Consider the following 27,081-nt stretch of genomic DNA (forward strand, 5'->3'; position numbering starts at 1 on the left):
TTAAAGGTAAAAATGTCTTCTTTGACCACTCCATCGTTGTGCCAAATTTCACTCAGGAGGGTTTGAGTCTGAGTGTCAATTAGCACATGCCTATAGGACTCTCGCTTGATGGGTCTTTATTAGCGAGGTGGTATATTGACTGTGAACTAAGTAATTGACTTTGCACATTTCAACAGACAAGTATGCCTGGGAGGCAATGGATATATGGATAACTTCATTTGGATGAATTGTATACAGATATATAGATTTTATGCATTGTGTGATGTAGAAGAACAAACAATATTTGTAAACCGTGACATCATCCATATTGATTTGCTATGAGCGGAACAGAAAGGTGTGAAGTACTCTGTGTGTTGTAACTGGGGGTGCACAATATAGTTTTTTTTCAGATGATAACGATAGCAGATAATTCCCTGCTTCTCATTGCCAATACCGATAAGACCACTGACAATATCAATCATTTTATGTTTTAAAAAGAGGTTTGGTACCTGTAGTTCATGCACAGCTGAGGGTAAGAAAGAACAAAGGCAAAGTTATAGTCAGCCAAGATGGATGACATGACCTATCCAAATCTGACTGAAAAAGTTAAAATGTACAGATGATACAGTTGTTAAGTTATTATACAAATGGCTTCCATTGACTAATCGGCCAACATTTCAATATTGGAATAATACCATATAATATAAATGTACCATTATCTGATGCTAATTTATCTGTATCGATATATTTCATGCATCCCTAGTAGTAACCATTAATTCCATGTGTTAAGTTTTACTGTATGATTCTACTGAAAAGCTTATGCCAGGGTGCTGGAGAGGAGGCTCCGACCGCTTGTCGAACCTCAGATTCAAGACGAACAGTGCGGATTCCGTCCCGGTCGTGGAACAGTGGACCAGCTCTTTACCCTCGCAAGATTACTGGAGGGGTCCTGGGAGTTTGCCCAACCAGTTTACATGTGCTTTGTAGACCTGGAGAAGGCTTTCGACCGGGTCCCTCGGGGGTTTTTGTGGGGGGTGCTGCGGGAATATGGGATGCCGGACCCGTTGGCACGGGCCATCCGGTCTCTGTACGCCTGCAGTAGGAGCTGTGTTCGTCTCCTCGGTAGTAAGTCAGACACGTTCCCGGTGGGTGTTGGCCTCCGCCAGGGCTGCCCTTTATCACCGGTCCTGTTCGTGACCTTCATGGACAGGATATCTAGGCGCAGCCAGGGGGCGGAGAGGATCCGGTTCGGGAGTCTCTGGATCGCCTCTCTGCTGTTTGCGGATGATGTGGTCCTGTTTGCCTCCTCGGACCGTGACCTCCAGCATTCACTGGGGCGTTTTGCAGCCGAGTGCGAAGCGGCAGGGATGAGAGTTAGCACCTCCAAATCTGAGGCCATGGTGCTCTGCCGGAAACCGGCGGATTGCTCCCTCCAGGTGGGGGCAAACTGCCTACCCCAAGCGAAGGAGTTCAAGTATCTCGGGGTCTTGTTCACGAGTGAGGGTAAGGTGGAGCGGGAGATCGACAGGCGGATCGGTGCGGCTGCAGCAGTAAAACAGGCGCTGTACCGGTCCGTCTTGGTGAAGAGGGAGCTGAGCCGGAAGGCAAAGCTCTCCATTTACTGGTCGGTCTACGTTCCAACCCTCACCTATGGTCACGAACTCTGGGTCGTGACCCAAAGAACGAGATCTCGGATACAAGCGGCCGAAATGAGCTTCCTCCGGAGGGTGGCCGGGCTCAGCCTTAGAGATAGGGTAAGGAGCTCGGACATCAGGGGGGAGCTTGGAGTCGAGTCGCTGCTCCTTCGTGTCGAAAGGAGTCAGCTGAGGTGGTTCGGGCATCTAGTCAGGATGCCTCCTGGACGCCTCCCATTAGAGGTTTTCCGGGCACGTCCAACTGGTAGGGATTATATCTCCCGGCTGGCCTTGGAACGCCTCGGGATCCCCCAGAATGAGCTGGAAAGTGTTGCGGGTGAGAGGAAAGCCTGGGTCGGCCTGCTGAACCTGCTGCCACCGCGACCCGACCCCGGATAAGCGGGTGATAATGGATGGATGGATGGATGGAAGTTTTACTGTGAACCTGATGTTGAAGGTCACGTATTAGCAGAAGCATTTGTTTTTGGCGGCGGTGTAGAGCCAATTGAATTCATGCCTTACTGATTCCAACAAAAGGCTAGTTTTTACTAAAATGTCTGTTGGGTCAAATACAAGTTTATTATTAGCACTCTATATACAATGCATTAATAATGTGTCACAGGGTCATGATCAATTTTCTGCATGTTCAGAAAATGTCAGCTGCACTAGTGATACAAGGTTTCCACAGAAGACAAAATGTATTTTATTTTTCCCAAGTGCATCAACAGGTCTGGCAGCAGTAGTGGTTTGTTATTGGATAAAATATGCCTTTAAACCGTATGCCTTTAAACACTCAACAGTCAACTTCCTGAACAAGGGAAGTATCAATGAGACCTCACGAAGCTCTGCCTATACGTGTGTGCCATCACATATTTCATTTTGCTCATATTTTAGGCTTATTCAGTAAGAAAAACTAAGTTGGACTGCACAGTCATTAAAACGTACAGCTCCGAGACAGCAGTACAAAGTATTGCCAGTGAGTATTCATAAATAAGTAAGAGAAGTGAGTCAATTAACTTTTTCATATCTTTATATAAAAATAAAATGCAGTGAATCATCATTACAAATTATTGGACAGATGACTTAACCTTGGTCTACCAAAACCAATTTGGGACTTCAGATAAATTTGCCTGCATCAGCTATTGTATAAAGTCAGCACAAAGAACAGTGGATCTATTATGGCCGCAGACTTCTTTACAGCATTGTCAAATTTGTGTAACGCTGAGACTGTCCCTACAGTATATGCTAATGTTTCTATTGTGGAATTGTTACTTGTTACAAGACATGCATAAGTTTGCATCAATGGCAAAACATTTAGAAAATAAATCATATAGCTATAGCCTACAATTTTCAAGAGCAAGTAAACCCATGCTCTCTTTTGTAATTGCAGCAGATCCTCTGTGTTTCTGATTCAAGTTTTAAGAATAAAATGTCATTTAAGGATGATATGTAAGAATATGAACAACATGCTATAATGCGGTACAGTTCTCTGTGCCATGGAGGCAAAGTGATAGTCACAACCTGCAGCACCAGGTGATGTCACTAATTAGCACACCTTTACTAGGAGAGAAGCAACTAATCAGTGTCATCTCCTGGTGTGGTTGTTTGTTTTCAGCATTGCCCGCAGATGCTGAACTCTCAGTGGCACGTGGTGTGCGAGCGGCCAAGAGCCAGCTCTCCCCTTCATCCTGTTGCCGGCATATAGCGCAGTTTGATTTCAGCACCATGGACAGAGCCCGTCGACGTGATGGGGATCTGAGGGCGCAACCGTCTGAGCGCTGTGCTTCTTTAGTTGCAGCCCGCATTACACCAGTGATCAATCACACCGATCGACCCAGGTCTTTCCACTGAAGTAGATCTCGAATGTGGGCAGATTCACATACATCGTAGTTAGTTAAGTAAGTAAGCTGTATTAAAAAATAATCAACTATTAATTCAAGTTGGGTGCCGTGAGGGATATCGAGAGCAGGGTCCAAGTCTCAGTAAATGAGTATCCTGTCTGTGTAGGAACATGTATTTCTTCCAGGCTATTTGATTTACTCGTATGCTTAGCAGCCGACTGGGAACCCCCTTAGAGGACAGACCGCATCTTTCACCGAGACAGGCCGTGAAGCATCCCTTTAGTTTTTCCATCTGTAAAAATGAAACTGTGCTCTCCACCGTGTAACTGCGCGATCCCAGACCGTCTGTCAGTTTTACCGACCTGCTACCGGCAGATAAAACGCCTGTGAGTGGGATACGACTAACATAATGCACTCTAACAGAATCTACTCCAGGCTATGAATCTTTTTCACCGTTTTATTTTCTTATTCTAAGCTGAACAAAACACCTCATTATCTCTGGCTTTTATCATACTGTGTCCGGCTTTCTTTCTTGCGCAAACGCTGTTTCCCATGAATGATCCAGGGTGTTGACCGAAGAAATATGAGCTCTGTTAGGCTAAATGCTGTCGAGTTTACACCAAAATAGTGCGCGCAAACACGCACGCACACTCACGCGGGTCCTTCTTTTTTTCCGCTTTTCCTTAAATGAACCCCGATGAAGCCTTATCAATAGGTTGCAGCTATACGATTCGGTGTTACAGCGAGTTAAATATGGGAGGCAGGGTAACGAGAGAGAGAGAGAGAGAGAGAGAGAGAGAGACGGGGTGCGCATGTCCAGTTCTTACATGCAGGCTGTTCTCCCAGCTTGCCAATCATTGGAGCGAGTTTCCCCACTCTTTCCACCTTCCCCTCTGTAGCTACATGTGCGCCCGACACAGAGCTCTCCTCTGAGCGGACACTGCAGGGAAAGAAACGAACGAGCCCACCATGGAATAGGACTACTGCAGGACAAAACGGGGGAAAAAACCTCTCTCTCATCTTTCTTATTTTCTCCTTTTTTTCCCCTGACGCCTTTTTCTCTTTTTTTTCTCTCTCTCTCTCTCGCATCTCTCCCCACTCTCCCTCTCCCGATGTCTCTCAACAGTTTCTGAAGGGATTGAAGGAAAGAAAAATGAGGATTATTATTTTGTCTTGGCACTTTCTCGGGGTGTATTCCGCCCTTTGGGGGATGGCGGCGGGGGCTTTCCCCAGCTCAGTGCAGATAGGTGAGTTGGAGGATTACTGAATTTACGCACGTGCACTTAGATCTGAGCACCTACACTGGTTAACAGTGGATTTTAGCGGACAGAAGGGGGGGGGACCCTCCAAAACACATAATCAATGTAAAACTAAAACAATGTATGCCGGAATAATGGAACAAGAACATACAAGTACAGAAACACATTTTCTTCTGGTGCATCTTTTTTCTACTCGATGTTTTGGGGTTTAGGGTAGATTGGTGTGTCTTTTCTTTGCTGAAACTCATATGGTTTATAAATGCCCACTTTCACTCTGGCTTTTCATTTGACGAAATGTGCTTTTATTTTAAAGGTTTCTCTAGGCTGAATGTTTTAGGGAGCTTTATTCCCTTCAGTCTACTTTACTGTTAGGACACTGCAGCATTCTCTCTCTCTCTCTCTCTCTCTCTCTCTCTCTCTCTCTCTCTCTCTGCCCTTTCCCAGTTACCCTCCCGTCAGTGCAGGAAGACTGTCTTTCAACCTGCCTTATAGATCAGAAATAAAGTTAACTAAATCTGGATCGTCATTGGTTTGCTCAGTGGGACCACATGCATGAAGTGTCTCTCTCTCTCTCTCTCTTACACATACACACACATACAGGGATGTGTGTGATAATGAATGCACTGCATCACTCCTTGTGGGGGGCAGCTGGGAGGTCCTATAATGAGATTCGGCTCCTTGACTCTGTCTCCCTACAGCTGCCAGTAAACTTAATATGCTAAATATGTTCTGCTTGGCACACATACACAGAAACACACACATGTACGCACAGGTTTGCACATGCAGTCCCAAAAAAAATGCACACATACTGTTGTCTGTGCACACAAATATGCATTCATATACATGTAGAGTACAGCATACATGTACCAAACACCTCTTGCACAGGTAAGAATGCATGTGCACACAAAGTGAACATGCGCGCATGCACATGCATACTGTATAAAGCATGTGTGATCGTGCAGAAGCACACGTGCACTCTTTCCATCCCTCCCACTGACTATCCTCCTTAAACACTCCAATATACATACATGATCATTCACTCGGCTCTACAGCACTTCACTTGAGGAGTCATTTGCATATCTCTGTATTGCACATGAGTGTAATGTCAGTAAGAGCACAGACAGTTTATTGTTGCATGTGTGTGTGTGTGTGTGTGTGTGTGTGTGTGTGTGTGTGTGTGTGTGTGTGTGTGTGTGTAAGAGAGACAGACGCAGATGAATTTCTTGGAGAAACTGGTGCAATAACGTGTCATGTTAGGACTTATCTATATACTCCTGTAGATGTGTGTGTGAACGTGTGTGTGTGCTCTAAGGTGGAATTCTATACCCTAAAACAAAAACTAATTTCCTTGGATAATTCATTTTAGGGAGAGTTTACATGTAGAATAAATTAATAATTATATCAATGCAAATATGTGTGGTTACTGATCTACTGCAGGGAATGATGCCAAAGAAAAAGGGAAGATGATACAAACATTTAGTATGAACAAGACACAGGCAGACACATACATAACTGACATATTATTGATTATTGCTTTCTTCAATACGCTCTTCCTCCCAACTACTCACCAATAAAATGTCAAGGCTTCACAGTCTGCCTGTATAATCTAATTCAGTTGAGTTGGATCTGATTTAGTTGAACTTAAGTCACATCAGTTTTTATTTCACTTCAGTTCAACCTACCGTGTGAAGCAATGTAGAACAAATTTATTGGATGAGCATATCAAATCTATGTCCATAGCAATACAACAAAATGACAAGTTCTATAGAAACAGAAGAGGCCCCTTATTTACAAACCCTTTGTAATATCACAGTTTATCCTTCTTTCCCAAAGTTTACATATCTCATATTGCAAATTCAATTACAGCTATACATTTACCCAGAATAACACCTCAGGCTTTTTGCATTTTCTGTGACGGTTTTCGTCAATACACTGTTAAGGCCTCTCTTTTGTGACTGGCCTGACCTACAACAGCCGGGCAGGACGTGGTTAATATGTGTGGATTTTGTTGCATGTTGTCTTTGCCAGATGCCATTTATTCCCCTCCATTTGGCCAATGGCAAGTATATGTATATGTATATTATGTTTAATCCATTTTCTGTTGATTTCATCAGTTATTGCCATTAAATTCCAGTATTATATCATTCATCAGTCTCGGGTTATTGGAGACCTCTGAAAGGATCAGATGACTCTTAAATTAGTATTTTCTTTAAATTTCAAGCAGAAGATATACCATATACACTACATCTATCTCTCTCTCTCTCTCTTTCCCACATATCTTCATATCTCTTCATCTTAACTGTGTCTATTTATTTTTTGGGACTTAATACTTTCAGCTTACTGTTTAATATCATCTTCTCTCTCCCCTCTGATTCTCAGTTTATCAGATGCATCCATATTGAGGGACACTCATTTTTAAAGGCCAACTCACACTTAGCACTCACCTCCCTCTCCCTTTATCTTTGCACGGTCCATGCCCTCCTTTATTTAGCCGACTCTGTCTGATCTGGCTTTTCTCCTCTGTTTTCCTTTATGCCCTGTCCAACTCATTATCTCTTTGACTGCCTTCCTGTCAGCTTAGTTGTCTCTCTTTTCTTCTCCTTTCCTCCTCCCCCCAGTCCCCCATCTGTCTTTCTCCGATTTCATCAATGACATGTGCTGTGTGGGTATCCATATGTATCTGAATTCACGTTTAAGTGTATGTGTGAGTGAGGATCGGCTGCAAGACAAATGACCTTTTGTAACAAAACTAATGAAGATCTCTCTGCTCTCTTTTTTCTCTTCCATCCTCTTCCTTATCTATCTTTCTTTCCCCACATTACTCTTCTTCTTCCTGTCTCTCTACCTCTGTGACCCTGCAATGACTCACTTCCTTTCCACATCAATGTGTTCATCTCCTCTTTGCCCCGCCTCTTTGTCCCTCCCTCTAGGTGGGTTGTTCATTAGGAATACGGATCAGGAGTATACAGCGTTTCGATTAGCCATCTTCCTTCACAACACCAGCCCTAATGCTACGGAAGCTCCCTTTAACCTGGTCCCACATGTCGACAACATAGAGACCGCCAACAGCTTCGCCGTCACCAATGCATGTAAGTATTTGACTGAGAATGAGACTGAAACAAATACTCTTTCCCTCCATCTCTCTCTGACTCTCTTCTTGTCCGTTGTTCAGTCTCTTTCCTTCCTACACTGTTGGATGAAGATTGGTTTAATTAGGAACTTGTGTTGTTAAGGATCAGACTGCAACTTTATTGGACGAGTAGTTTATGGTGGATATAGTTTGAAAACTCATCAATTTGCAACTGTTTGTTGATTTTAGACACTGTGAAGTATGTTTTATTAGCACTAAATACAAATGTTCTGACTGCAAGGCATTTTGAGGCAATGTTGGTGGTTAATGTAGCGTACCATTATGCCCAATACACTTTCCTAAATATACTTTGCTTCTTTTTATGTTATTCACATCTATTCCCCCTTTGCACTAAAAGGTAATATTACCCATCAGAATTACAGCACACAGCTCTAACATTAGTCTCGGAACAGTTGCAGACGGTGTTGAAATTGGGTCCTTTGTGTTCAGAACAGAAGGGAACAGTTGGTACTTGTGTCCGCTGTGATCTTTTGAATGAAGACAGCTAATCTTCCGCCCTCCCTTTCTGTGGGTCGAGATCTAATGCCTCACACTTCCTCTCGACCTGGAATCATGCAAGAGAGAGGTTGTGATGTTTGTTAGTGTTAACAAGGCGATGTGGGCAGCCAACAGTTTAGAAGTGCATTCTACAGGTGTTTGCATTGTAGGTGTGCCTTGAATATAAAAAATGTAACTATTAAAAAACAATCAAGCCTATTATGTCACATCGTAACAACTTGCAGTGTCTCAAAAACATCTTTGATTATGGAACATTAAATGCAATGTTGACCATAAAGCCAATGTTAGCCATTAAACCCCTTTGTATTTGGCTTATTTTACAATGGACATTTGTGTGCTTGGATGTGGACTTAGATTAAATAAACATGACACCTTGGAAACACTTTTGCAAAAAAGAATTGCGCCTATTTGACATTCACCGGCTGGCCACTTTTGCTTTGTTGTTTTCCTGCGCTTATCTGCACCTGGAGAATGTACTTATTCTCAATGATTGTGATCTTTTCCCTCCATATGTAGATGGATTTTGCTTCTTTAACTTAATTGCTTCAATCTGACTGGCCTCTTGAAGTATCACTTGCCCAGGCATTGCAATTTACTGAAACTGATTTGATCATATGTAGTTATCACAAAAGAAGATTATGATCATACTCATATTTGCCAGGACTGTGAGATGTCCTTACTTGATGGATTTGCTTCCTCTGGCTTCTTTCTTAGAGCAGGGGAGCTTTGCTGGAGCTCTCTGCATGTATTTGCATGACTTAAGCAGTTTGATTATTCGCTTTCTGGCATCTGCTGAGTGAGACTCGTTTACGCCACACTGATCGAAATGCCTTTAATGTTGTTAGATGTTTTTTGGTTTGTGAGTATTTTTGAGTATTTTTTGAGTATGACAAAAAATCTTAATTATCTTGCTCATCTTCCTCCTAGTAAGATATTGTCATGTCAGTGCATGAGCGGGTACAAATGTTCTGTTGTTACTTTGAACAGTGTCATATGTTAAGTTTAGTTATTTGCACACAAAATAAAAAGTTGTTGGGGCTGAGCAGTGGTAATTATATTGATAAGGGGAAAGCATATTCAATATGAAAATACTATCAGATTATGTTGCTGCCTTTTGCACTGAAGCTACATTTCCCTATAATATACCACATACCGTTATTTACACAGTAGTATGGTGCAACACTCTTTTATTGAGGTAAAGTGTCATGTGATTGTTCTGTAATATTTCACCTCCTTATCTCATCAAACTTTCCCAAATCGACCACTGGTACTGTTCACTAGGCAGGGCGAACAAAATCAATACAGTATAATACAACAATACAGTTGTGATGTTATATCATTGTGTTTGACAAGATTCTTTAAAAATCTCCAGATTGTAAATGAAAGTTGACACAAGCTGCACCATTGTCAAACCAAGCTACTAAAAATGACCAAATAAATGGTTCCGAAAGGAGCGCTTGAAAGGTTGAAAGATCTTGAATATCATCTCGAGTTGTGTTCAGCATGATACATTTTGACAAATTATGTACACGGAAAGTTTTAATGCAGGACTTAACTTCAGCCAAATGCAAGTCACATATAGTATCATAAATCAAAATGGTCTAATGCAATTTAAAAGTCTATATGTCTCCTGTCCTCTGCATTGTAGCCCCACATGAATGAACAATCCAGTTAATGCAACCTACAATGACTGGAAAATTAATAATCCATCTACTACCTCCCACCCACGACAAGCTGCATCTATTTATGTTCACTGTTTAGCAGTGTGAGTGGGAAGGTACATATTTAATGCTCATTAGGTGGCATTCTTAAAATGTAAGGGGAGTTGTATGAATTTCACAAGTGATGAATAAAGCGGCGTGCTGATGGAAAACGATTGGGCACACTCGTTCTGAATGCAAAGAACAATCCTGCAGGTGTTTTACAAAATGTTTGCTTGTACTGAGGCCAGACTGACTGAGATACATTACAGGGTCTGCTAGAAATGTTGCTATTGGTTTAGTTACATCAAAGAAGTTGCACTGGCTGTTCCTTCCTTGCCAATAACAGGTTTAATGTACACTCCCACATACACTAAACCATCAAAATCCTGTTTGAGTAAATACAAACACACACACACACACACACACACACGCACACAGGGACGCACACACAAACACACACACACTCATGGAGGCAATGGGTCATAAGAGGAGGAGTTCTCTGCAAAATGAAGCTCTTATGTGAACCGTCTGCTCTCCGCAGGCTACATGTAACCTCTTCTCTGTCTGTCTCTATCTCTGCCTTTCTTTCTTGCCTTCTCACTTGTTCCATCTCTCTCATTCTCCTCTGTGTTACTTCCCCCTTTGTCTCCCCATTCCCCCAGATTCTCTCTCCTTTCCTCGGCTCCTCTATTCTTCGTCATGTTTTGCCGTCTCTCTCCTCTCCACAGGCGTGGCGAATGGATCTCTAAATTAATCCCTGACACTTGCTCCGGGTGGTGAGCAATGCTCTGAATTAGAATGGGGAATTCTGCCTCTGACCTTGGCTAGTTCCTCTCTATTCTAGTATTCAGGAAGCGTGAACGGATCAAAAAAATCCCTGGTCCCCACCGCTTTCCATATTTCCCGAGGAATACAACTAGTTTATTGTCCCAGCGTCACACATTCATATGTCCCCTGCTGCTGTCAATCTTTCTTTGTGGTTGTCCTGCCAAGACATGCATACCAGTGTCTGTCTCTTTTGTAGTTTATATATGCTGATACCGTCTCTGTGTAGCTCTGTATTTTTGTATTTTCACCTTGCTGTGTTTGCATAGGTGTATATATGTGTGTGTCTTTTGATGTGTCTCAGCCAGAGAATCACACTATTCCACTGAGCTCCTCACCAACGTGTCTCTATTCACTGGCTTATAGAAAAGAATGCAAATGGTCTAGCATGACCAAAAGCCACTGTGAATGCGTGTGTATGTGCCTGTATGGGGATATGTCTGTCCATTCTGAAGGCATATGTAGAATATGTGCCATTGAGTAGAATGGGCACATATGAATGAGACTGTGTGTGTGTGCTGTGAAAAAAAGCTGCTGAGAAAGAGCGTGATGAAGATAGACAGAACGTGATAAGGTGAATTATGGACAAAGGAGAAAGAAATGGAGAGGAAAGGATTTGTAACAAATGCTAAAATGCAAAATGGTTATGCCTGGTTTGTCTGCCAGAGCTCAAAGACACAATGATGTGCTGCCACGGCTGTAAATGTGATTCTCGATACGCAGGGTAATACTTCTGTTTTAACTAGTTTCCTGTCCAAAATGAAGATAAATGCTTGTATTGAGCACTACTTATTGTATTGTTCTATTCTGTACCTGCTGTACAACAGTAATGATAGTGATTATGATGTGTGGTGTGATGGTTTGGGTGGTTGATTGTTGCGGTCATGCATAACCTCATTCGTCATCTAGAGTTAATATAGATTGCGCTTATAGTGAATAATGTACCAATCAATACTGTTAATGTATTATTGACTCCCACCGATTGCATTTACATGCAGGGTGCACCTGATTATCTTTTCTCCTTGAGCTGTTGGTCATGTTTTGTCCCTCTGTTGTTCGTATAGGACAACATTTATTAATTTAGTGATGTGAAGGCGGTAAGGAATGGTAGTTAAACCTACACTCCACCTACACTATGACAAACATTCCCATCTTATCCATCTTCATATCATCAATCCCTGTATTTACATTGATATAACATATTCTTATGAAATATTGACGCTTCACCTCAATGTAACCTGGTTGACTGTTGGCACTATTCAAAAGGTTAGGTTAGTTTCGCCATAAAGCACAGGACTTTAGATCGCTATCATTATACTTGTTTTCTGATGTTGATAAAGGTTCAGTAACATTTGTGAACAGTCATAAAACAAGTCATTGTTTTGTGATTCAAAGTCACAGTGAATAACAACTAAATATATAGCCGCATAGAAATGGAATCACGCATCAGGGCTACAGCGGAGGACTGTGATTGGTCAGCTTGCGCTTCTTGTGTTTTCTCCTGCAAGTTTCTGATGCTGGTAGAACATGTCCATAGCAAAGACAACAGTATGAAAGTTAAAGAAAGATGATAGATGTGTTGTTTCTTCACTAACACTTATCTTACACAACCATCTTCATCAGCCGGCCTCCCTGTTGGCCCTGCTGATGCGCCCCGCCCCCCCTCCTCTCTACCTCCTTCTGTTTCATGGATTGGAGTTCCATTCATACATTGTCATATTCATGTAATGTGTTTATGTAACTCTGTAACTCTGTTCATCTGTACACATGACATCTATTGCTTCTGTCCATCCGGGGAGAGGGATCCTCCTCTGTTGCTCTCCTGAAGGTTTCTTCCCTTTTTTCCCTGTGAAAGGTTATTTTTGGGGAGTTTTTCCTGATCCGATGTGAGGTCAAAGGTCAGGGATGTCGTATGTGTACAGATTGTAAAGCCCTCTGAGGCAAATTTGTGATATTGGGCTATACAAAATAAATTGAATTGAATTGAATGCAAACGTGCTCATCGCAATCACTGCTCAATATGAACAAAGGTAAACACAAAAGGGCAGTAGTCTCCTTTTTAGTAATGAGACTAAATCAAATAATGTTAAAATGTACTTGGTGGTGCTAAACACGGGTGACTGATGACGATGAATTACGTATGAATAAAAACCTATGGTAAGGAATGCACAGCGGTATTCTCATTAATCCCTTGCATCGACTACAAATCTTTCTTTAGAAACATCCTACTTTTTAGACTCTGGCATTATAAGAGTAATTTGTATAGCCAAATGACATAACATTTATAATGGATTGACAGTAACAGCAAGTGTAATTATAAAAGTTCGACCAGGTTTAACTTTGAACAGTTTTTCTTCACAAACTGACGCCGTCGTTTTAGTTTTCACCATTTATTAGCGCCTTCCTGTTCATTAAAGATGACGAGTGGAAACACACCCTTCAGTCTGTATTCCCATGTTGACAAGAAAATGACTGCATCCGCGGTGATGAACTTGTTAATTGAAAGGGTGTTAATACAATGGTGTTCACAAAGACACGCATGTGGACACACACGCACACCCTTTTAAAGAGTTCATCAGTGTTTCACATTCACCCTACATGTCCAGGCTTGATTAAATAGATTCCTGGTACAACTCAGCACCACCCACCTATACACACAAGCACCAATATAATATGTTACAGTCTTTTCTCTCTCGGACACATATACAAATTGATTTGCCACCATGTCCGTATATTTTTCCCTTCCTCAGTGAGCAAGGAAAAGGCACAGCAAGTATCTGTGCCTTTTCCTTGCTCACTTAAATGGCTCAGTCGTCTTGGAGATGATTTGAGACTCTCAATAGTAGCACTCAACCATCATCTTTATAGGAGAATTTGTACATGGTTATATGTCTTCTTAATGGCCACACTGGGGGAAATAGAGTTAAATGATATCTGAAACCCTGACAGGACAAGGAGATTTATAATGCAGCTAGCCTTCGTTTATTCATGTTACTGGCATACGGAAAGAGTTGGATGACTCTGATGGCGCTCTAAATGCTTTTCCTGCCATCAAGACACATTATCAGGGTCAGCACTAACAGCACGGCAATAAGGGACTGCATTTAACCTCCATCCATTTACAGGTACCTTTAGTAGAGCGTTATTTTGTTTGTCACCAGTTAGCAATAAGTCTGCCATTTATATGGTTGTTATTGTTTAGTTCCTACCGAGTTTAAGCTTATGTGTTTACTCCAATAGCGATAATGGAACAGTAGTAAAGAGAAACAATAGATACAGAGATTCATTGCAGCTAAGTTGGTATTTTTCTCTGCATAATGTCATCAGACCCAAGTCTGCACGCTCTACAGATGGCTGCTTCACCAGTAAAGAGGTTCAAAGCTGCCTCTTCAATTAGATGGCCCTTATTTCATCCAGTCAAGTACGACTGACAGACTTTATCACATCAGTCTGTCTCACACACACTCGCAAATGTGATAACCGTTGTTAGATATGAAGGTAAAGCATCGGCCTGTATGCCTTTACAACGCCGACAGCCGTAGCTCACTGTGATCTCAGAAAGCAAGGGGAAGGGTAGAAAACCACATTGCCATGAATCAGGAATACAAATGCTAATTATGACAATTTCACACAAATGAACAGCCACGGCTGTACACATGACCGGTTGGCTGAAGCATACAATCACAAGGCTATCATTCTAGTTGATATTAATTCATATTTTCAGTGGGTCTCAGGAGGTTTCAAACCTTTTAATTTACTGGTCCAGTGACGGCCAAATGCTGAACAGTATTCTGTGTATGTGTGCACACTTGCATAGTGGCTCATTTGGGGCGCTGGAAGCACTCCATGAAGATTTGTTTGTTGCATCATTTTATTTGAGCGTCCGCAGTAATGACCAAACAGCAAGCAATATCATTAGAAGATGCGTCAATGAATCCGCACATTTGCTTGAGGTAATCTGATTTCATTTAGTGGCACAATAAAACAGACGGTTTCTCAGTAGGTATCACTTAAAAAGTCTACCGCCGTAGAGTAAAGCTGATATCTCACTGCACTAGCCTATCGTGAACGTTTTTTGTTTTTTTTAACAGCAGTAAATGTTCTTTTTTCCAAAGATGGTGCTGAAGGCTATGGGCACAGAAACCATTAGACTCAACAATTATGGCAAACTGTATTATGAAGAACCAAGAACATTACGGTGAGTCCAAATTGTTGAGTCTTATAACATCAACATGAACAGGCGTTGAGAAATCTTAGGGTATGTCAATGATGATTCAAAGCAATGGTGATAGCTGGGTGTGTCTACTGGGAAAATACATGAATACAGATTGTAGATTTTTAAAATACAACTTTGACTATATGGTAAAGCCAACAGAGGCAGATATGGTACTGAAATATCAATGAGCTTTTAAAGATCAATAACATCACAAATATGTTTGGACTTAAAGATCTCATTTGATATTCATATATATAATGTGGGTCTGCAGTTCCTTGAGGCAAGATGAGACGGAGTGAGAGGTTTTACAGACTAGTGAGCCTGAAGCTGGTTGAGTAAAATCCTCCCACAACATGCTGCAGTGTTTTGTCTGGCAGCCCAGTGATATCGCAGTAACACTCAGTAAAGCCTCTCAGTGGTCAGATGGGAAACGTCAATCAGAAAGATGGAGGTTTTTTTCCTCCATGTTCGTTCAAGCCTCAGTAGTAATGCACAGTGAATAATAATGATGGACCATGTACGTCTCAATGAATCACCATGATGCCTCAAGGTAATCTAACTCCACTGGGATAAAAGGCAGACTGTGTTTCTTTAATCCACACACTGACCCACACCTACCCACTTGTATACACTCACACACACCCCGTAAGAGCCTCGGCTAATATATCGGTCTAATATGTCTAGTAATATATTATGTTTCATTAAGACCTCTATTTTCCCAGTGGGCATGATAGCTGATACAGAAGGAAATGTCTTTATTCTCTGAGTTTGTTTTTCCCTCTCTGGCATTTGGAAGATGAAAAGCATGAGAAGAGATGACAGCGGATTTTAAGTGTTACCCATCGCCTTAGCAAACACAGGGGTGTTTATGCTGGATGGAGCCATGTTCGCAGTAATTGCCTGTGACGTCTTTTTGTTGTTCTTCACTCTCTCGACTTAGCTGCTGTTGTTTTCATGTTCTGATCAAAGGATTTTTGATTCTCCATTTGCATTCTTTCTTCTCTTCTTCTTCCTTCCTCTCACTTTGCTTTCTTTACGCTTATAAGCACAAGCATGCACTCTTGCATAATCACAAACACAAACATGATAGCGAGTTTATTTCTCACGTTCAATTTCCTTGAGTCTTGCTCACCATTTATCTCGTGTTTTCACCTCGCTTACAGTACTTCCTTCCTCTCTTTCTCTCTCTGTGACTCTCACACACCCACCTCTGTCTGTCATTGCTCCATCTCATTACTCATTAGCTGTTAAGTGTGGGACAAAAGCTGTGATGTGTGAGTCGTGGCTTTATTTGAACTCAAATGGACACATTAGAATGCTGAAACAATCACTACACCTACATCTTCACATCTGTCTCCCACTGTCCCTGTTTGTTTTTACTTATCCCTCTCCTCCATTGGCACAAACTGGAAGGACACACACACACACACACACACACACACAAGAACTTGTCCCCAAACCCTTCTATGGGTTTGTTTCCATGGATTTATGATGTGGATGAAAGGAAGGGCATTAGTTAATATTGATGAGTGCTGCCACTCCGTGCTTCTCACAAAGGCACACTTAGAGATGAGAGGCATGACCTTTAAGCACGCACGCACGCACACACGCACGCACGCACGCACACACCAATGTGTGCCCTCACGCACAACCATCTACAAGTTCACACAAAAGATCCCCATCAAAGGTTCAGTTATTTCATGGTTGTATATTAAAGTTCTGTTCCCAGACTGTGCCTTTAATTGGAGAAACCTAGCTTCGGTAAGTGTGTGTGCATGTACATTGCACGTGCATGTTGGTCTACATTCTTTGAATCTGTGTTCGCTCATCTAAAACACTGAGATTTTCCCAAACCTCAATTGTCGGTCTTGAACCAATTCATCCCTAATGGCCAATTGGTATTCAGCAAGGTTAATAGATTATTAGGTAACCAGTAGGTAATTCATCACACTCACAAATAGGAAGAGACAGAGTAGGAAGCCAAACAAAGCTATTACACCGATCAGAGCAGCAGCGGGAAGAGAGAGAATGCCTCTAATGGAAATAAAGGAAAATAATTAATTGTGCACTGTGTGGCGATTATCATGGCAGCTGATGCACATAAAGAGGCCAGCATGGCAGGCACGTACGAGCACATGAGCATAGACACATCACACAAACATACTTAGCGATGCGGTTGAAGCAAGTCATCTAAAACTTTATGCGAGACAGCGAGATGGCTGCTGTGTCTATATGGACGTGTTGTTATCTGTGTGTTTACTGGCCTTAGAGGTCAATTCATTTCTGACAGCATTGGTATTTATCTCCGTAGGCTTACTGGTTACCTGTGTGTGTGTGTGTGTGTGTGTGTGTCTGTCTGTTTGTGTGTGTCCACGTGCGTTTGTGTAAGTGTGCATGAGTGTGTGTCAATATCTCAAAAGGCACGTCACAGTTTGACTCACATTTGAACTCTTCTTGGTGAGATAGTGGAGTGCATCAAATAACATGCACACACACGAGCACACGCACACAATCGATCCGGCCCTTCAGACAGTCACAGTGATAGATGGACCCTCTCTTGCTTCTATTTTTACCGCCGAGCACTCTGTGTGTCCGCCTTCTTATCTTCAGAAGTCAACCTGGTCAAATCGTCAAATACCGATGGTCAGCCCCATGGCATCTGATACCGTCGTATCAGGCTTCCAACTAACTCCAATGTAAACCCACCGGCATCATTATTAGTGGGGCAGAGCAACTACAAAGCGAGATTTTACACAGGACTTTTGTCCGAGAATTAGCTGTTCGTGTCATCTGCAAAACTAAAAGTAAACTTCAATATTTTCTCACGTCAGTCATTGGTCACAAGTGGTTATTGTTGTCACGTTTTCAACCACGCTCTTTTCTTTAACCTAACCAAGTGGTTTTCCTACGTTTATTTTGAAAAGAAACTATGCGTGTAACAAGAGGACACTGCCATGTCCAACACTAATGCGCTATAGAGGGGTACCTAGAACATCATCGTTTTAAGCTGACATAGCCACTGATCAAGCATCAGTATTTGACCTGTTGTTGATACTTTTACTTTGCATCTTCTTCCACCACTGGTCATGGTCACCCTGTTTTAGTTTAGTTAGCCGTATGTGTGTGTGAGCTATTATAATCTGGGCTAACGTTCTCCTTTTAATGCTGATCCATGAAAGATTTGAGAAGATGAATTTGAGGCAAAAGGACAATCTGTACTTAATGATGACCATATTTCATCCTTTGACCCTCAATAAAATCTTGTCCAATATTATTGGAAATATTTCTTCACAGGCTCTGACATTGGCTGCATTAACACTGAAGGACAATACAGCTCTTCATTATTGTACATACAATCCACTATGCTCCTTCTTATTGTAATGTCAATCAAAACAGAACCAGACAACAAAACCTGATTGGAGATAGTCATGTAGGTGGAGTGTGCTACCACTCAATTAAGAATCAACCTCTATATTATAAAAACATACTGGTTTGTGATTATCATAGTGAGACATTTTCAATATCTGCTTCTATGATGACTCACTCCATTTAGAAAAGCATTGAGTTCGGAAATTAGTAAACTAGCTGAGCATCAACATTACCTCTTGGCAGTGCGGGATAAGTTCAAAACAAGGTCACAGCCTTCCCATCTGGGGCCCTTTTAGTTCGAGGAGTCACTAGAGGGTGCTTACTAAATGGGATCACCAACCGCCTGGAGAACCCTGGTGCTGCTGTTCAGTTTTTTCCTCTCTAATATCCTCAAGGAAGAGGGCGCTGCTCACTGTCCACTCCAGAGCTATTCAGCAGTGTCTATTCTTTCTCTTTAAGTACATGTGTTATCCTGACAAGAATAACATTTGTATTTCAAGATTTCTGTCTTTCATGTTTTGTGTCCATCCATCCATCCCTCTGGAGTACACACAGTAACTAATTACCATTCATCAGGCACTATTATTGTCTGTTGACTGAGTAACTGCATGGAAACACTCCACTTAGAACCCCTTGATTGCAATTGATGTAATCGCAGAGTTAGTAATAACATATACTGTATATATTTCCCATAGGTAAATGTCAAATCATGTGCAGGAGTGTGTTTTATGTGCCAAGATACAGCCCAAACTCTGCTTGCTTCTTTCTTTCTTTGTTTCTTTCTTTCTCTCTTTCTTTCTTTCTTTCTTGCTGGCTGACTTGATGGATGAATGGCAAGCATCAGTCGGTCCACCACCAGGAGGTCAAAGTCTCAACATCAACCAGATGAATTGGCAGATTCAGAGTGTGTCCACACCTTCATTGTTCCCAGATGATAGTGGCTTTAATGATCCTCCCCCAGACATGTCCTTTAGCACCAGCATGAGTTTTGGTTTGGTTTTTAAATAAATGTGCTTACAACTCTGAGATTAGTTGACATGGAATTTAGCATAGATATTCATGTCCCAGTGAGGATGAATTGATCGAGTGATCCCTTAACTTTTAGTCAGGCGCCATCAAGTAAAGTGTTCCAAACTTTGGTTTACATGTTTCCAAACCTGATAACATCAGCTGCATTTTGAGTTTAGAGCTAAAACTAAAATGGTGAATTTTAATGGGATTTGATTTGGCTAAACATCAGCTTACTTTCTTTCTCTCTTCTTTTCTCCACTCATGGTAAAACATACTGCCAGACAGATGGAAGACGAGTATTCCCTCTGACAGTTTGTGGTGTTTGTAAGGCAGTAGGTGAGACTAGAAAAGAAAGATTCGGGTCAGGAATGTGTTTCATGTCTGCTGGAGGATGGAAGGGGAGGGGCAAGAGAGGGAGATGCAGAAGAAATTAAGAGATATAGTTCAGAGCCCTGCATTTGTACAGCTTTCTAGTTATGTATATGTCGCAATTTTCATATAATCACATATATCTCCTTGGTAAAAGCAAGCTGTGTGATGAAACACGTATTGTTGTCTGCTTGATGTTCTAGAAAATAGTGTCTGTAGTGTATTAAAACACCCCCACCGACAAAGAGCATCAACTATAACAATCAGCATAGGTTGGGATTATTACACTGTGTCTCATCATGGCAGCACCATACAGACTGTAAAGTATTGGAACCAGTGCACATGCACGTAAACTCACTCTCCATCTCTCACACACACACACACACGCACGCACACACACAGACACACACACACTCGCACACACACACACACACACACACACACGTCCTTCATCTCTCTTCGTTCATTCTCACACAGGCACTATTCTCTCTCTCCCACACACACTCTCACATACACACACACACACACACAGTCACACCCTCGAGGGCATGGATGATAGTACAGATGGCATACTAGAGTATTATTCTCCATATGGGAAGGTAATATCGTCAGAGCAGTCGTCGGGGGGGAAGGAGAGAGGCAGATTAGATCTTCAGAGAGTAGCAGAGTTGCTGCCGTATATGACCACAGGATTGTACATGACTGAATTTGGTAATGTGGAATAATTGATGTTCATGCTACAGTAAGTAGTAGTAAATATAGTACAAAATAAAGCTTTAGGTGTTTATTGAGCTACAGTATATATATATATATATATATATATGTGTGTGTGTGTGTGTGCAGCACACACACACACACACACACATAATGAACTGTATATCTGAGTTGTTGCCATCATACCTACCATTTGTCATGATAACAGTGGAGGGACATTGTGTGGCTTAAGATAATAACCTAAATTCGGAGACAAAGCAACTCATAGACAGACTTTTCTTTTCCATTCACTGATGCCATCTCTCTGGTGATTTAATGGGATAAAACAGATGGCTTTCGTTAGTGTGGTGATTTATTGTGGTGATACTCGGTTACCCATTTTGAGGAATACCTGCGGGAACACTGATGCTTTCCTCCCAAGGATCAGCACCATGCTAATACACAAAATCGAGCCGTTTTCTCATCTCTGCCTCTTTGGATTTAATCAAATAAACAAACCAAGCAAACATACATGGACTGTACAGCCTGTGGTTAATGTAAATCTTAACACAATATGGGCCGACGCCATACATGAAGGTTATAAGATAGCAGTGCTGTTACTGCTGACTGTACATTTGTATTTTATGGACCCCGTAGTCGAAGTGAAATATTCCCCCTTTTTGTTTGGAGCATGTCGCCATGGTAATGCACATAATATAATAGTGCCTGTTCAGAGTGCATGATTGTCCTGTATTGCTTGGCCCCCAGAAGTGCACCATGGCGATAACCTTGGCACGGCTGTCAAGTGTAAAGTTGATTTGATAAACGGTTCTCAAGATATGCAAAAGACAGACATAAAGTACATACATACACATGTGGACACAAACATGTAGCCGCTTCAGTGCTTCCTATCGACCAAATGGCACCAAATTTGTCATTTTCACATGTCAACCATATGTGGTTGCATTAGCACATATTGTTTTTGAGATATGACATTTGTATGTGATGAAAGCACTGCACAAACTTTGAGGGCTAGATACAGCACAACTATAATATATTAAAACATAAAAAAGTAACTATTTGGTCGAGACATGTTCTTTACCAAATTTGGTGACAATATGTGTAACAGTAAAAGAACAGTAGATTTCGACATAAATCTATCAAGATGTTAATGGGTGTGGTTTATATGGATATATTTGTCCTCCCACAAACTACAGCTTTTTATTAAAGTTAACATAAAGTTAATTGCTACATCGCCACCATCTGGTCAAATTTCACCATATTCAACACATATTCCCCAGCAATATACGCTAAGTTTGTAAATGATCAGATGATTATATTATCACCACCTATGATAACTTTACTGCAAATGTAGCTTTGTGTCCACCTGTTTATATTTTGATACCATCGTCTGATAAATGTGTGTTTCTTTTTGGCTGGTATGTGTCTTTTAAATCATTTCACTGTGGACCCCTTAAATACAGTCCTGGTCGGGAGCTGCTTCACTATTTTAATGCTCATCATTAGATTTTGGTTTTATTAGTTAACAACAGCAGTCATGCTACACAATACCAACTTATGTCTCCCCATCTTGTTTAATGCATCTGTTGTTCAGAAAGTACCCAGGCTTTTGCCACTGAATTAACTATTTGTAGAAAAGAACTAACGTAATCTAACGTAAACATTTCTTTCCCCTCATAAGAGATACTGCATGTCATTAATCTTCATACTCCTACAGATCACATCCAGTGTTGTAGAAACAACTCTGAAAAAAGTCTGAAGGGTATAGATTGTGGCTTCTTTTTATAGAGCAAATCTATTTTTCATGAGAAGACTTCCGTGTTTTGTGTTCCCTGGACTTTCTTAGTGTTTGTCTGCTGTGGATGCTATATATACAAGGCTGCAAACAGAGAACATAAGAGATGGGAGAAATATATATGGAATAGACACATATGACACTAACCACATATTAGGCTTGGGAATCATAGTCATCATTACACATTGGATCAATGTGTAAGTGTGTTTGTGCATTTGTGCTCATCCAACCCATATAAATTCTGCACATGCTTTTGCACATTCTTCTTCATATTTCATTTTGTGTGTGCAATTGTTGTCTTCTCTGTGTGTTTGTGGTTATCTACATGCAAACAGCTCAAGATAGAGAATGAGTCATTATCAAGTAGAGCCCTTGAAAACGTGCTGTTCAGATAAGGCTCTGAATGTTTATTTCCACATGTGTGATATGTATATAGAGTATAAGCCCAGTGCTTTAAGTAAATAGCATAGTAGCTGCTACAGGGAGACGTGTCTGTCTGACCTAAGCCACTGCTGTGCATTGTACAACAGAGCAACACTGGTTATCTGGTAGAAATGAGCAATCAACTGATTTTAGCTTTGCAATTTAGAAGCAAAAGACAAGAGTATTTAATACGAAAATGGAGTTTGGATTGGAGGATTGAGTATGATGTGTTATACATAGATAAGGAGTAAGCCCTAGCTATCTTTTAACTATGACATTCTGATGCTGTGTGTCTTTGATGAGCTCTTTTTCACTGTATTCACATGGAAAATCCTCAGCTTTGGATTCCCTACCCAAGAAAAATAAATCACTAAAAAAACACAAAAAACAAAACCTGCACTGTATTTATTTATACATCTTGCAGACGTAATGTGTCAGTGTGCATTCTAGTTGAAATTATTACAGGTTTTTTTTAAACTGCAAGAATTTTCATATGATAGATTATCTCCTTGGCAAAACTGTAGTGTTTTACACCTCTCAACTTATAGTGTAAAGTTCACTGGAATAGCTGCTTCTATAGAGAGTTCAGGGTTATTTATATATCTATAACTAATAGCTGAACATGTTTTAATCCATATGTTCTTCTGTTACAATAGCCTGCATTTCTAAAGATCTTTTGATTGATACATGGTAGTTTTCATCTATCTTTGTTTGTCATTTATTGGCAGCTTTGTTGCATAACCCTTTTCTGTCATTTTGGCTTTAGAATCAGCTCTACTGAAGCAATACTATAGTGCCTTGTTCAAGGGCACCTCAACAGTAGTTGTTGAGAGAAGTTGTAGCACTACTCGTTGCTTCCCCCGAACCACACTTGAACCAGCCATCCTCTGGTCTGAGGCCTGTTTCTCTATATTACAATCTGCCACCATATGGGTATACTTTGACATTTGAACATATTTTTATGCATGATTCACCAGAGTTACCCCAGAATGTTGACAGATTATTATATTATAACAACCTGAGGCTCTTGGTCTCTTGTCGCTGTACTACTTGACCATCAGATTGAAACTCTACCTGCTCACTCATTGTAATTCTCCGGATGAGAGCCTCAACAAAAGGCTAGATACGTTGTAAAGGAATGGGGGTTGAAGAGCATGCAGCAACCTTTAGTTATGTATGCGCGACTTTTGGAGCCAATTCATTATCCCTTCACTGAGCGAGGGCAACATGAAACTGTGCTCCTAAACCGAGGACATATTCGGTTCACTGTTTTAGAGGTCAGTTTAAATGATTATGTGGGCAGCCCAAGAATTTCAACAACATATTTTTTTTTAGAAGGCTTGTACAGAAAATAGCAAAAGCTGGAATTGTCCTTTGTGTATGGTTTGTAACTCTTTCAAATATGACCATGTGTGGTCAAGTCTCAAGACAATATAATAATAATGTATCCTTTATTGATCCCACAGTGGAGAAATTCTTCTCTGCATTCAACCCATCCTTAGTTATTAAGGAGCAGTGCCCGGGGAGCAACTGGGGGTTCAGTGTCTTGCTCAAGGACACTTCGACATATATGTTGCAGTATCTTTGTTTAATCATGATTTCTGTGTGTATGTTCACACAATATACAGTATATCATTGATGCTGTGAAGTGTTAGTAAGTCCATCAAAGGTTATGGTGGACTGTCTCAAGAGAAATGCATGAGCATACAAATGGTAAATGGTAATTGTACTTATATAGCGCCTTTCCAGTCCTCCGACCACTCAAAGCTTTTACACGAGATGCCATTCAATCAATGACACCCATTTATACACTGATGGCTACCATGCACGGTTCCACTTGCTCATCAGGACTAACTAATCATTGAGACGCATTTACACACTGATGGCTCAGCCTTCGGGAGGAATGATGGGTTAAGTGTCTTGCAAGGACACATCGACATGGACCTTCTTAGCCGCAGTGATGTCGAAGTGCCTTTGTGTGTGTCTCCTTAGCTTTCAGCAGCAGAGGTTGACTTTTTGCCCGGGGACGCTGTTCGCTGTGCTGCAACCCTACAGTGTGTCTGTGTGTGGAGACTCCCGGGGGGACTGAGAGTGTACTTACACTCAGGGCAGAACTGTGGAACTGCGGACGCTCACGGGAACAATGAGAGGGAAAGATCTTGTTCTCTAACAAGCTCACCTCTGCCTCTTCATCGCACCTTCTCTTATTTCACTTTTTGTTATTCAGGTGTGCTTCGCTGAGCCTTGAGACACAATTAGTGTCAGAAATTCCAGGAGATAAATGCAGCAACAGATACACGTGGCAGCTTTGATTTGGGGGTGTTTCTGATTACATCATGCTAACTATTTATCAATCAGTGTGTTTGTGTCGGAGTCAGGTTAAAAATTAATACAGCTTCCCCTCTTGAAAGCGAGTGAGGCATCTACTGAACAGCATTTTCCTTTTACCCCTTTTATTTTTGCAGGTCCAGCAGTTCAGTGAGATAGTTCAGTTTGATAGTTCCATGAATCATTAAGCATTAGGGGAAAACCCTTTGAATTAAAAAAAAAGATATTCAGAAGCTATTGCAAATAAATGTAAATCAGAAGAATATACTTTAATCATGCAAGAATTGCATTTAGCCTTAGTGTCTTATTACACAGAATTCATACATTTTCTCACATTAAATGCAAATGCATCTAATGCCCACTGCTGCCAAACTCTCAGCTTAACATAAGTTGGAATATACATTTGATTACATTTTAACGTAAAGCATTTGATGGTCATATGTATTTAAAGTAACATGAAAGTATGCACTTTAAATACCCCTTTATCGTAAGCCCTCAACATGCTGTAGCTAAAGGCCTTTGCACCTACTACGTTTATAGACTTATTATTCATGATGTCAATGTGTTTATTTTCTAGAAATGGCAGTTTTTACAGTATTACCAATTGAAAATCAAGGTAATCACAATGTTTGGTAAACAGACAGGAGTAAGATGAAATGTTAAAGTCTAAAGACATTTAACACCCCAGTAATGATATGTTCCTTTTAAAATAAATTGCAAGTGCCAGGTTTGATGTTTCAAATATATTTTTAATCAGATTTCTAAAATATGCAGATATCTGTGAAGAGCAAATATTGCCTTGCTCAGCATTTACATTGGTATTAACAGACATACCATCAGCCCTGTGACAGACCAATATAGTAGAAATCAATGGAGAAAAAGCCACCAATCATACATACAACGTCACTCACAATCTAAGCACATTCACATTCAAATGTGGAGCACAATGTACCACACAATGAAACCAATAACAATGCAGGAAATTTAAAAAGGAACTTATGCTAAGTCCAATGCAATGGTAGATGCAGTTTCACGCATACCCCCAGATACAACAATATGAAAAAGGGTTCACTATTATTTACTGTTATTATTTTTAAGTTATAGTGCATCTAAATCTGATTCACTTTTGGCAGTGATGTGGTGGTCTGACAAAGGGACAATAAAAACACAATAATGACTTCATATCTGCATTTTGCATTCCTTTGCCCTAAATGTACTGGTCAAATAAACTCAATTACAGGTATTACCTGTAATAATGGCTATTTGTATGCCATCTGTAGACTATTAACTATACTCAAACTAGCCACCCCTATAATCATGCAGATTATGCAAGATTATGCAGTCTTCACTTGCTAATTAGTGTCATCTGTCATGCAAATCTGTATTTTAAAACCAACTTCCCCGGTTTATTCCCCCGTGTCTGCAGCTCATTTTAGTATTTGACAACTACATTAGCATTGGAAATACCATGTCATTAAGAGACAAGTTGGTTCACAAGTTTTCTTTAATGATTAATGTGTTTGTTTTGGATTCCAAAACCTTCTGTCTAAAACAATCTGTGTTTACCCAGGCTGGGAGCTCAGCAGTAGCCACAGTCTGGTGTTGGTTTTAAAGGAGAATGCTGTCTTGGTCCCACTGTTGGAAGTGTGGTTGTACACGTCGCGGCCACATGTGTAAATGTCTTTGAATACTGTTCCACCTGCTGCACATTACACTGTGTGACTGTATCCACGGTGGTTGCCAAGCTGTCCTCTTACTTACATAATGTTGTGGCATTTGATTTCAATGTGAACCGTACATGATGGCATGTTATACAATATCTTCAATTTGTTATGTGGAGAGAGCAGTGTAGACAAATCTTCTGAAAAGTACATTTGCTGTCAGCTTACGTCCCTGATACAGAATGTGTGTAACCCCCTCAGATTGCACAGTACATGCAGCTAATGTCCAAATTACATGTACTGCA

At 41.0% G+C, this 27,081-nt stretch overlaps 1 protein-coding gene across 3 annotated transcripts in view; it reads left to right on the forward strand.

Annotated features, from left to right (window-relative positions):
* Positions 1-4,604: 4,604 nt before the first annotated feature.
* gria4a (glutamate receptor, ionotropic, AMPA 4a) overlaps positions 4,605-27,081 on the forward strand; it is a 90,930-nt gene continuing 68,453 nt past the window's right edge. For 2 of the 3 annotated variants that reach the window (XM_034548097.1, XM_034548101.1), the window contains exons 1-2: positions 4,608-4,701; positions 7,644-7,802. In XM_034548097.1, the coding sequence (XP_034403988.1) occupies positions 4,608-4,701; positions 7,644-7,802 (253 nt within the window). Of the gene's footprint in view, positions 4,702-7,643; positions 7,803-27,081 lie in introns of all 3 variants that reach the window. The other variant, XM_034548100.1, reaches the window with a different exon arrangement.

Source organism: Cyclopterus lumpus, chromosome 13, assembly GCF_009769545.1.
Source record: "Cyclopterus lumpus isolate fCycLum1 chromosome 13, fCycLum1.pri, whole genome shotgun sequence".
Lineage (NCBI taxonomy): Eukaryota > Metazoa > Chordata > Actinopteri > Perciformes > Cyclopteridae > Cyclopterus > Cyclopterus lumpus.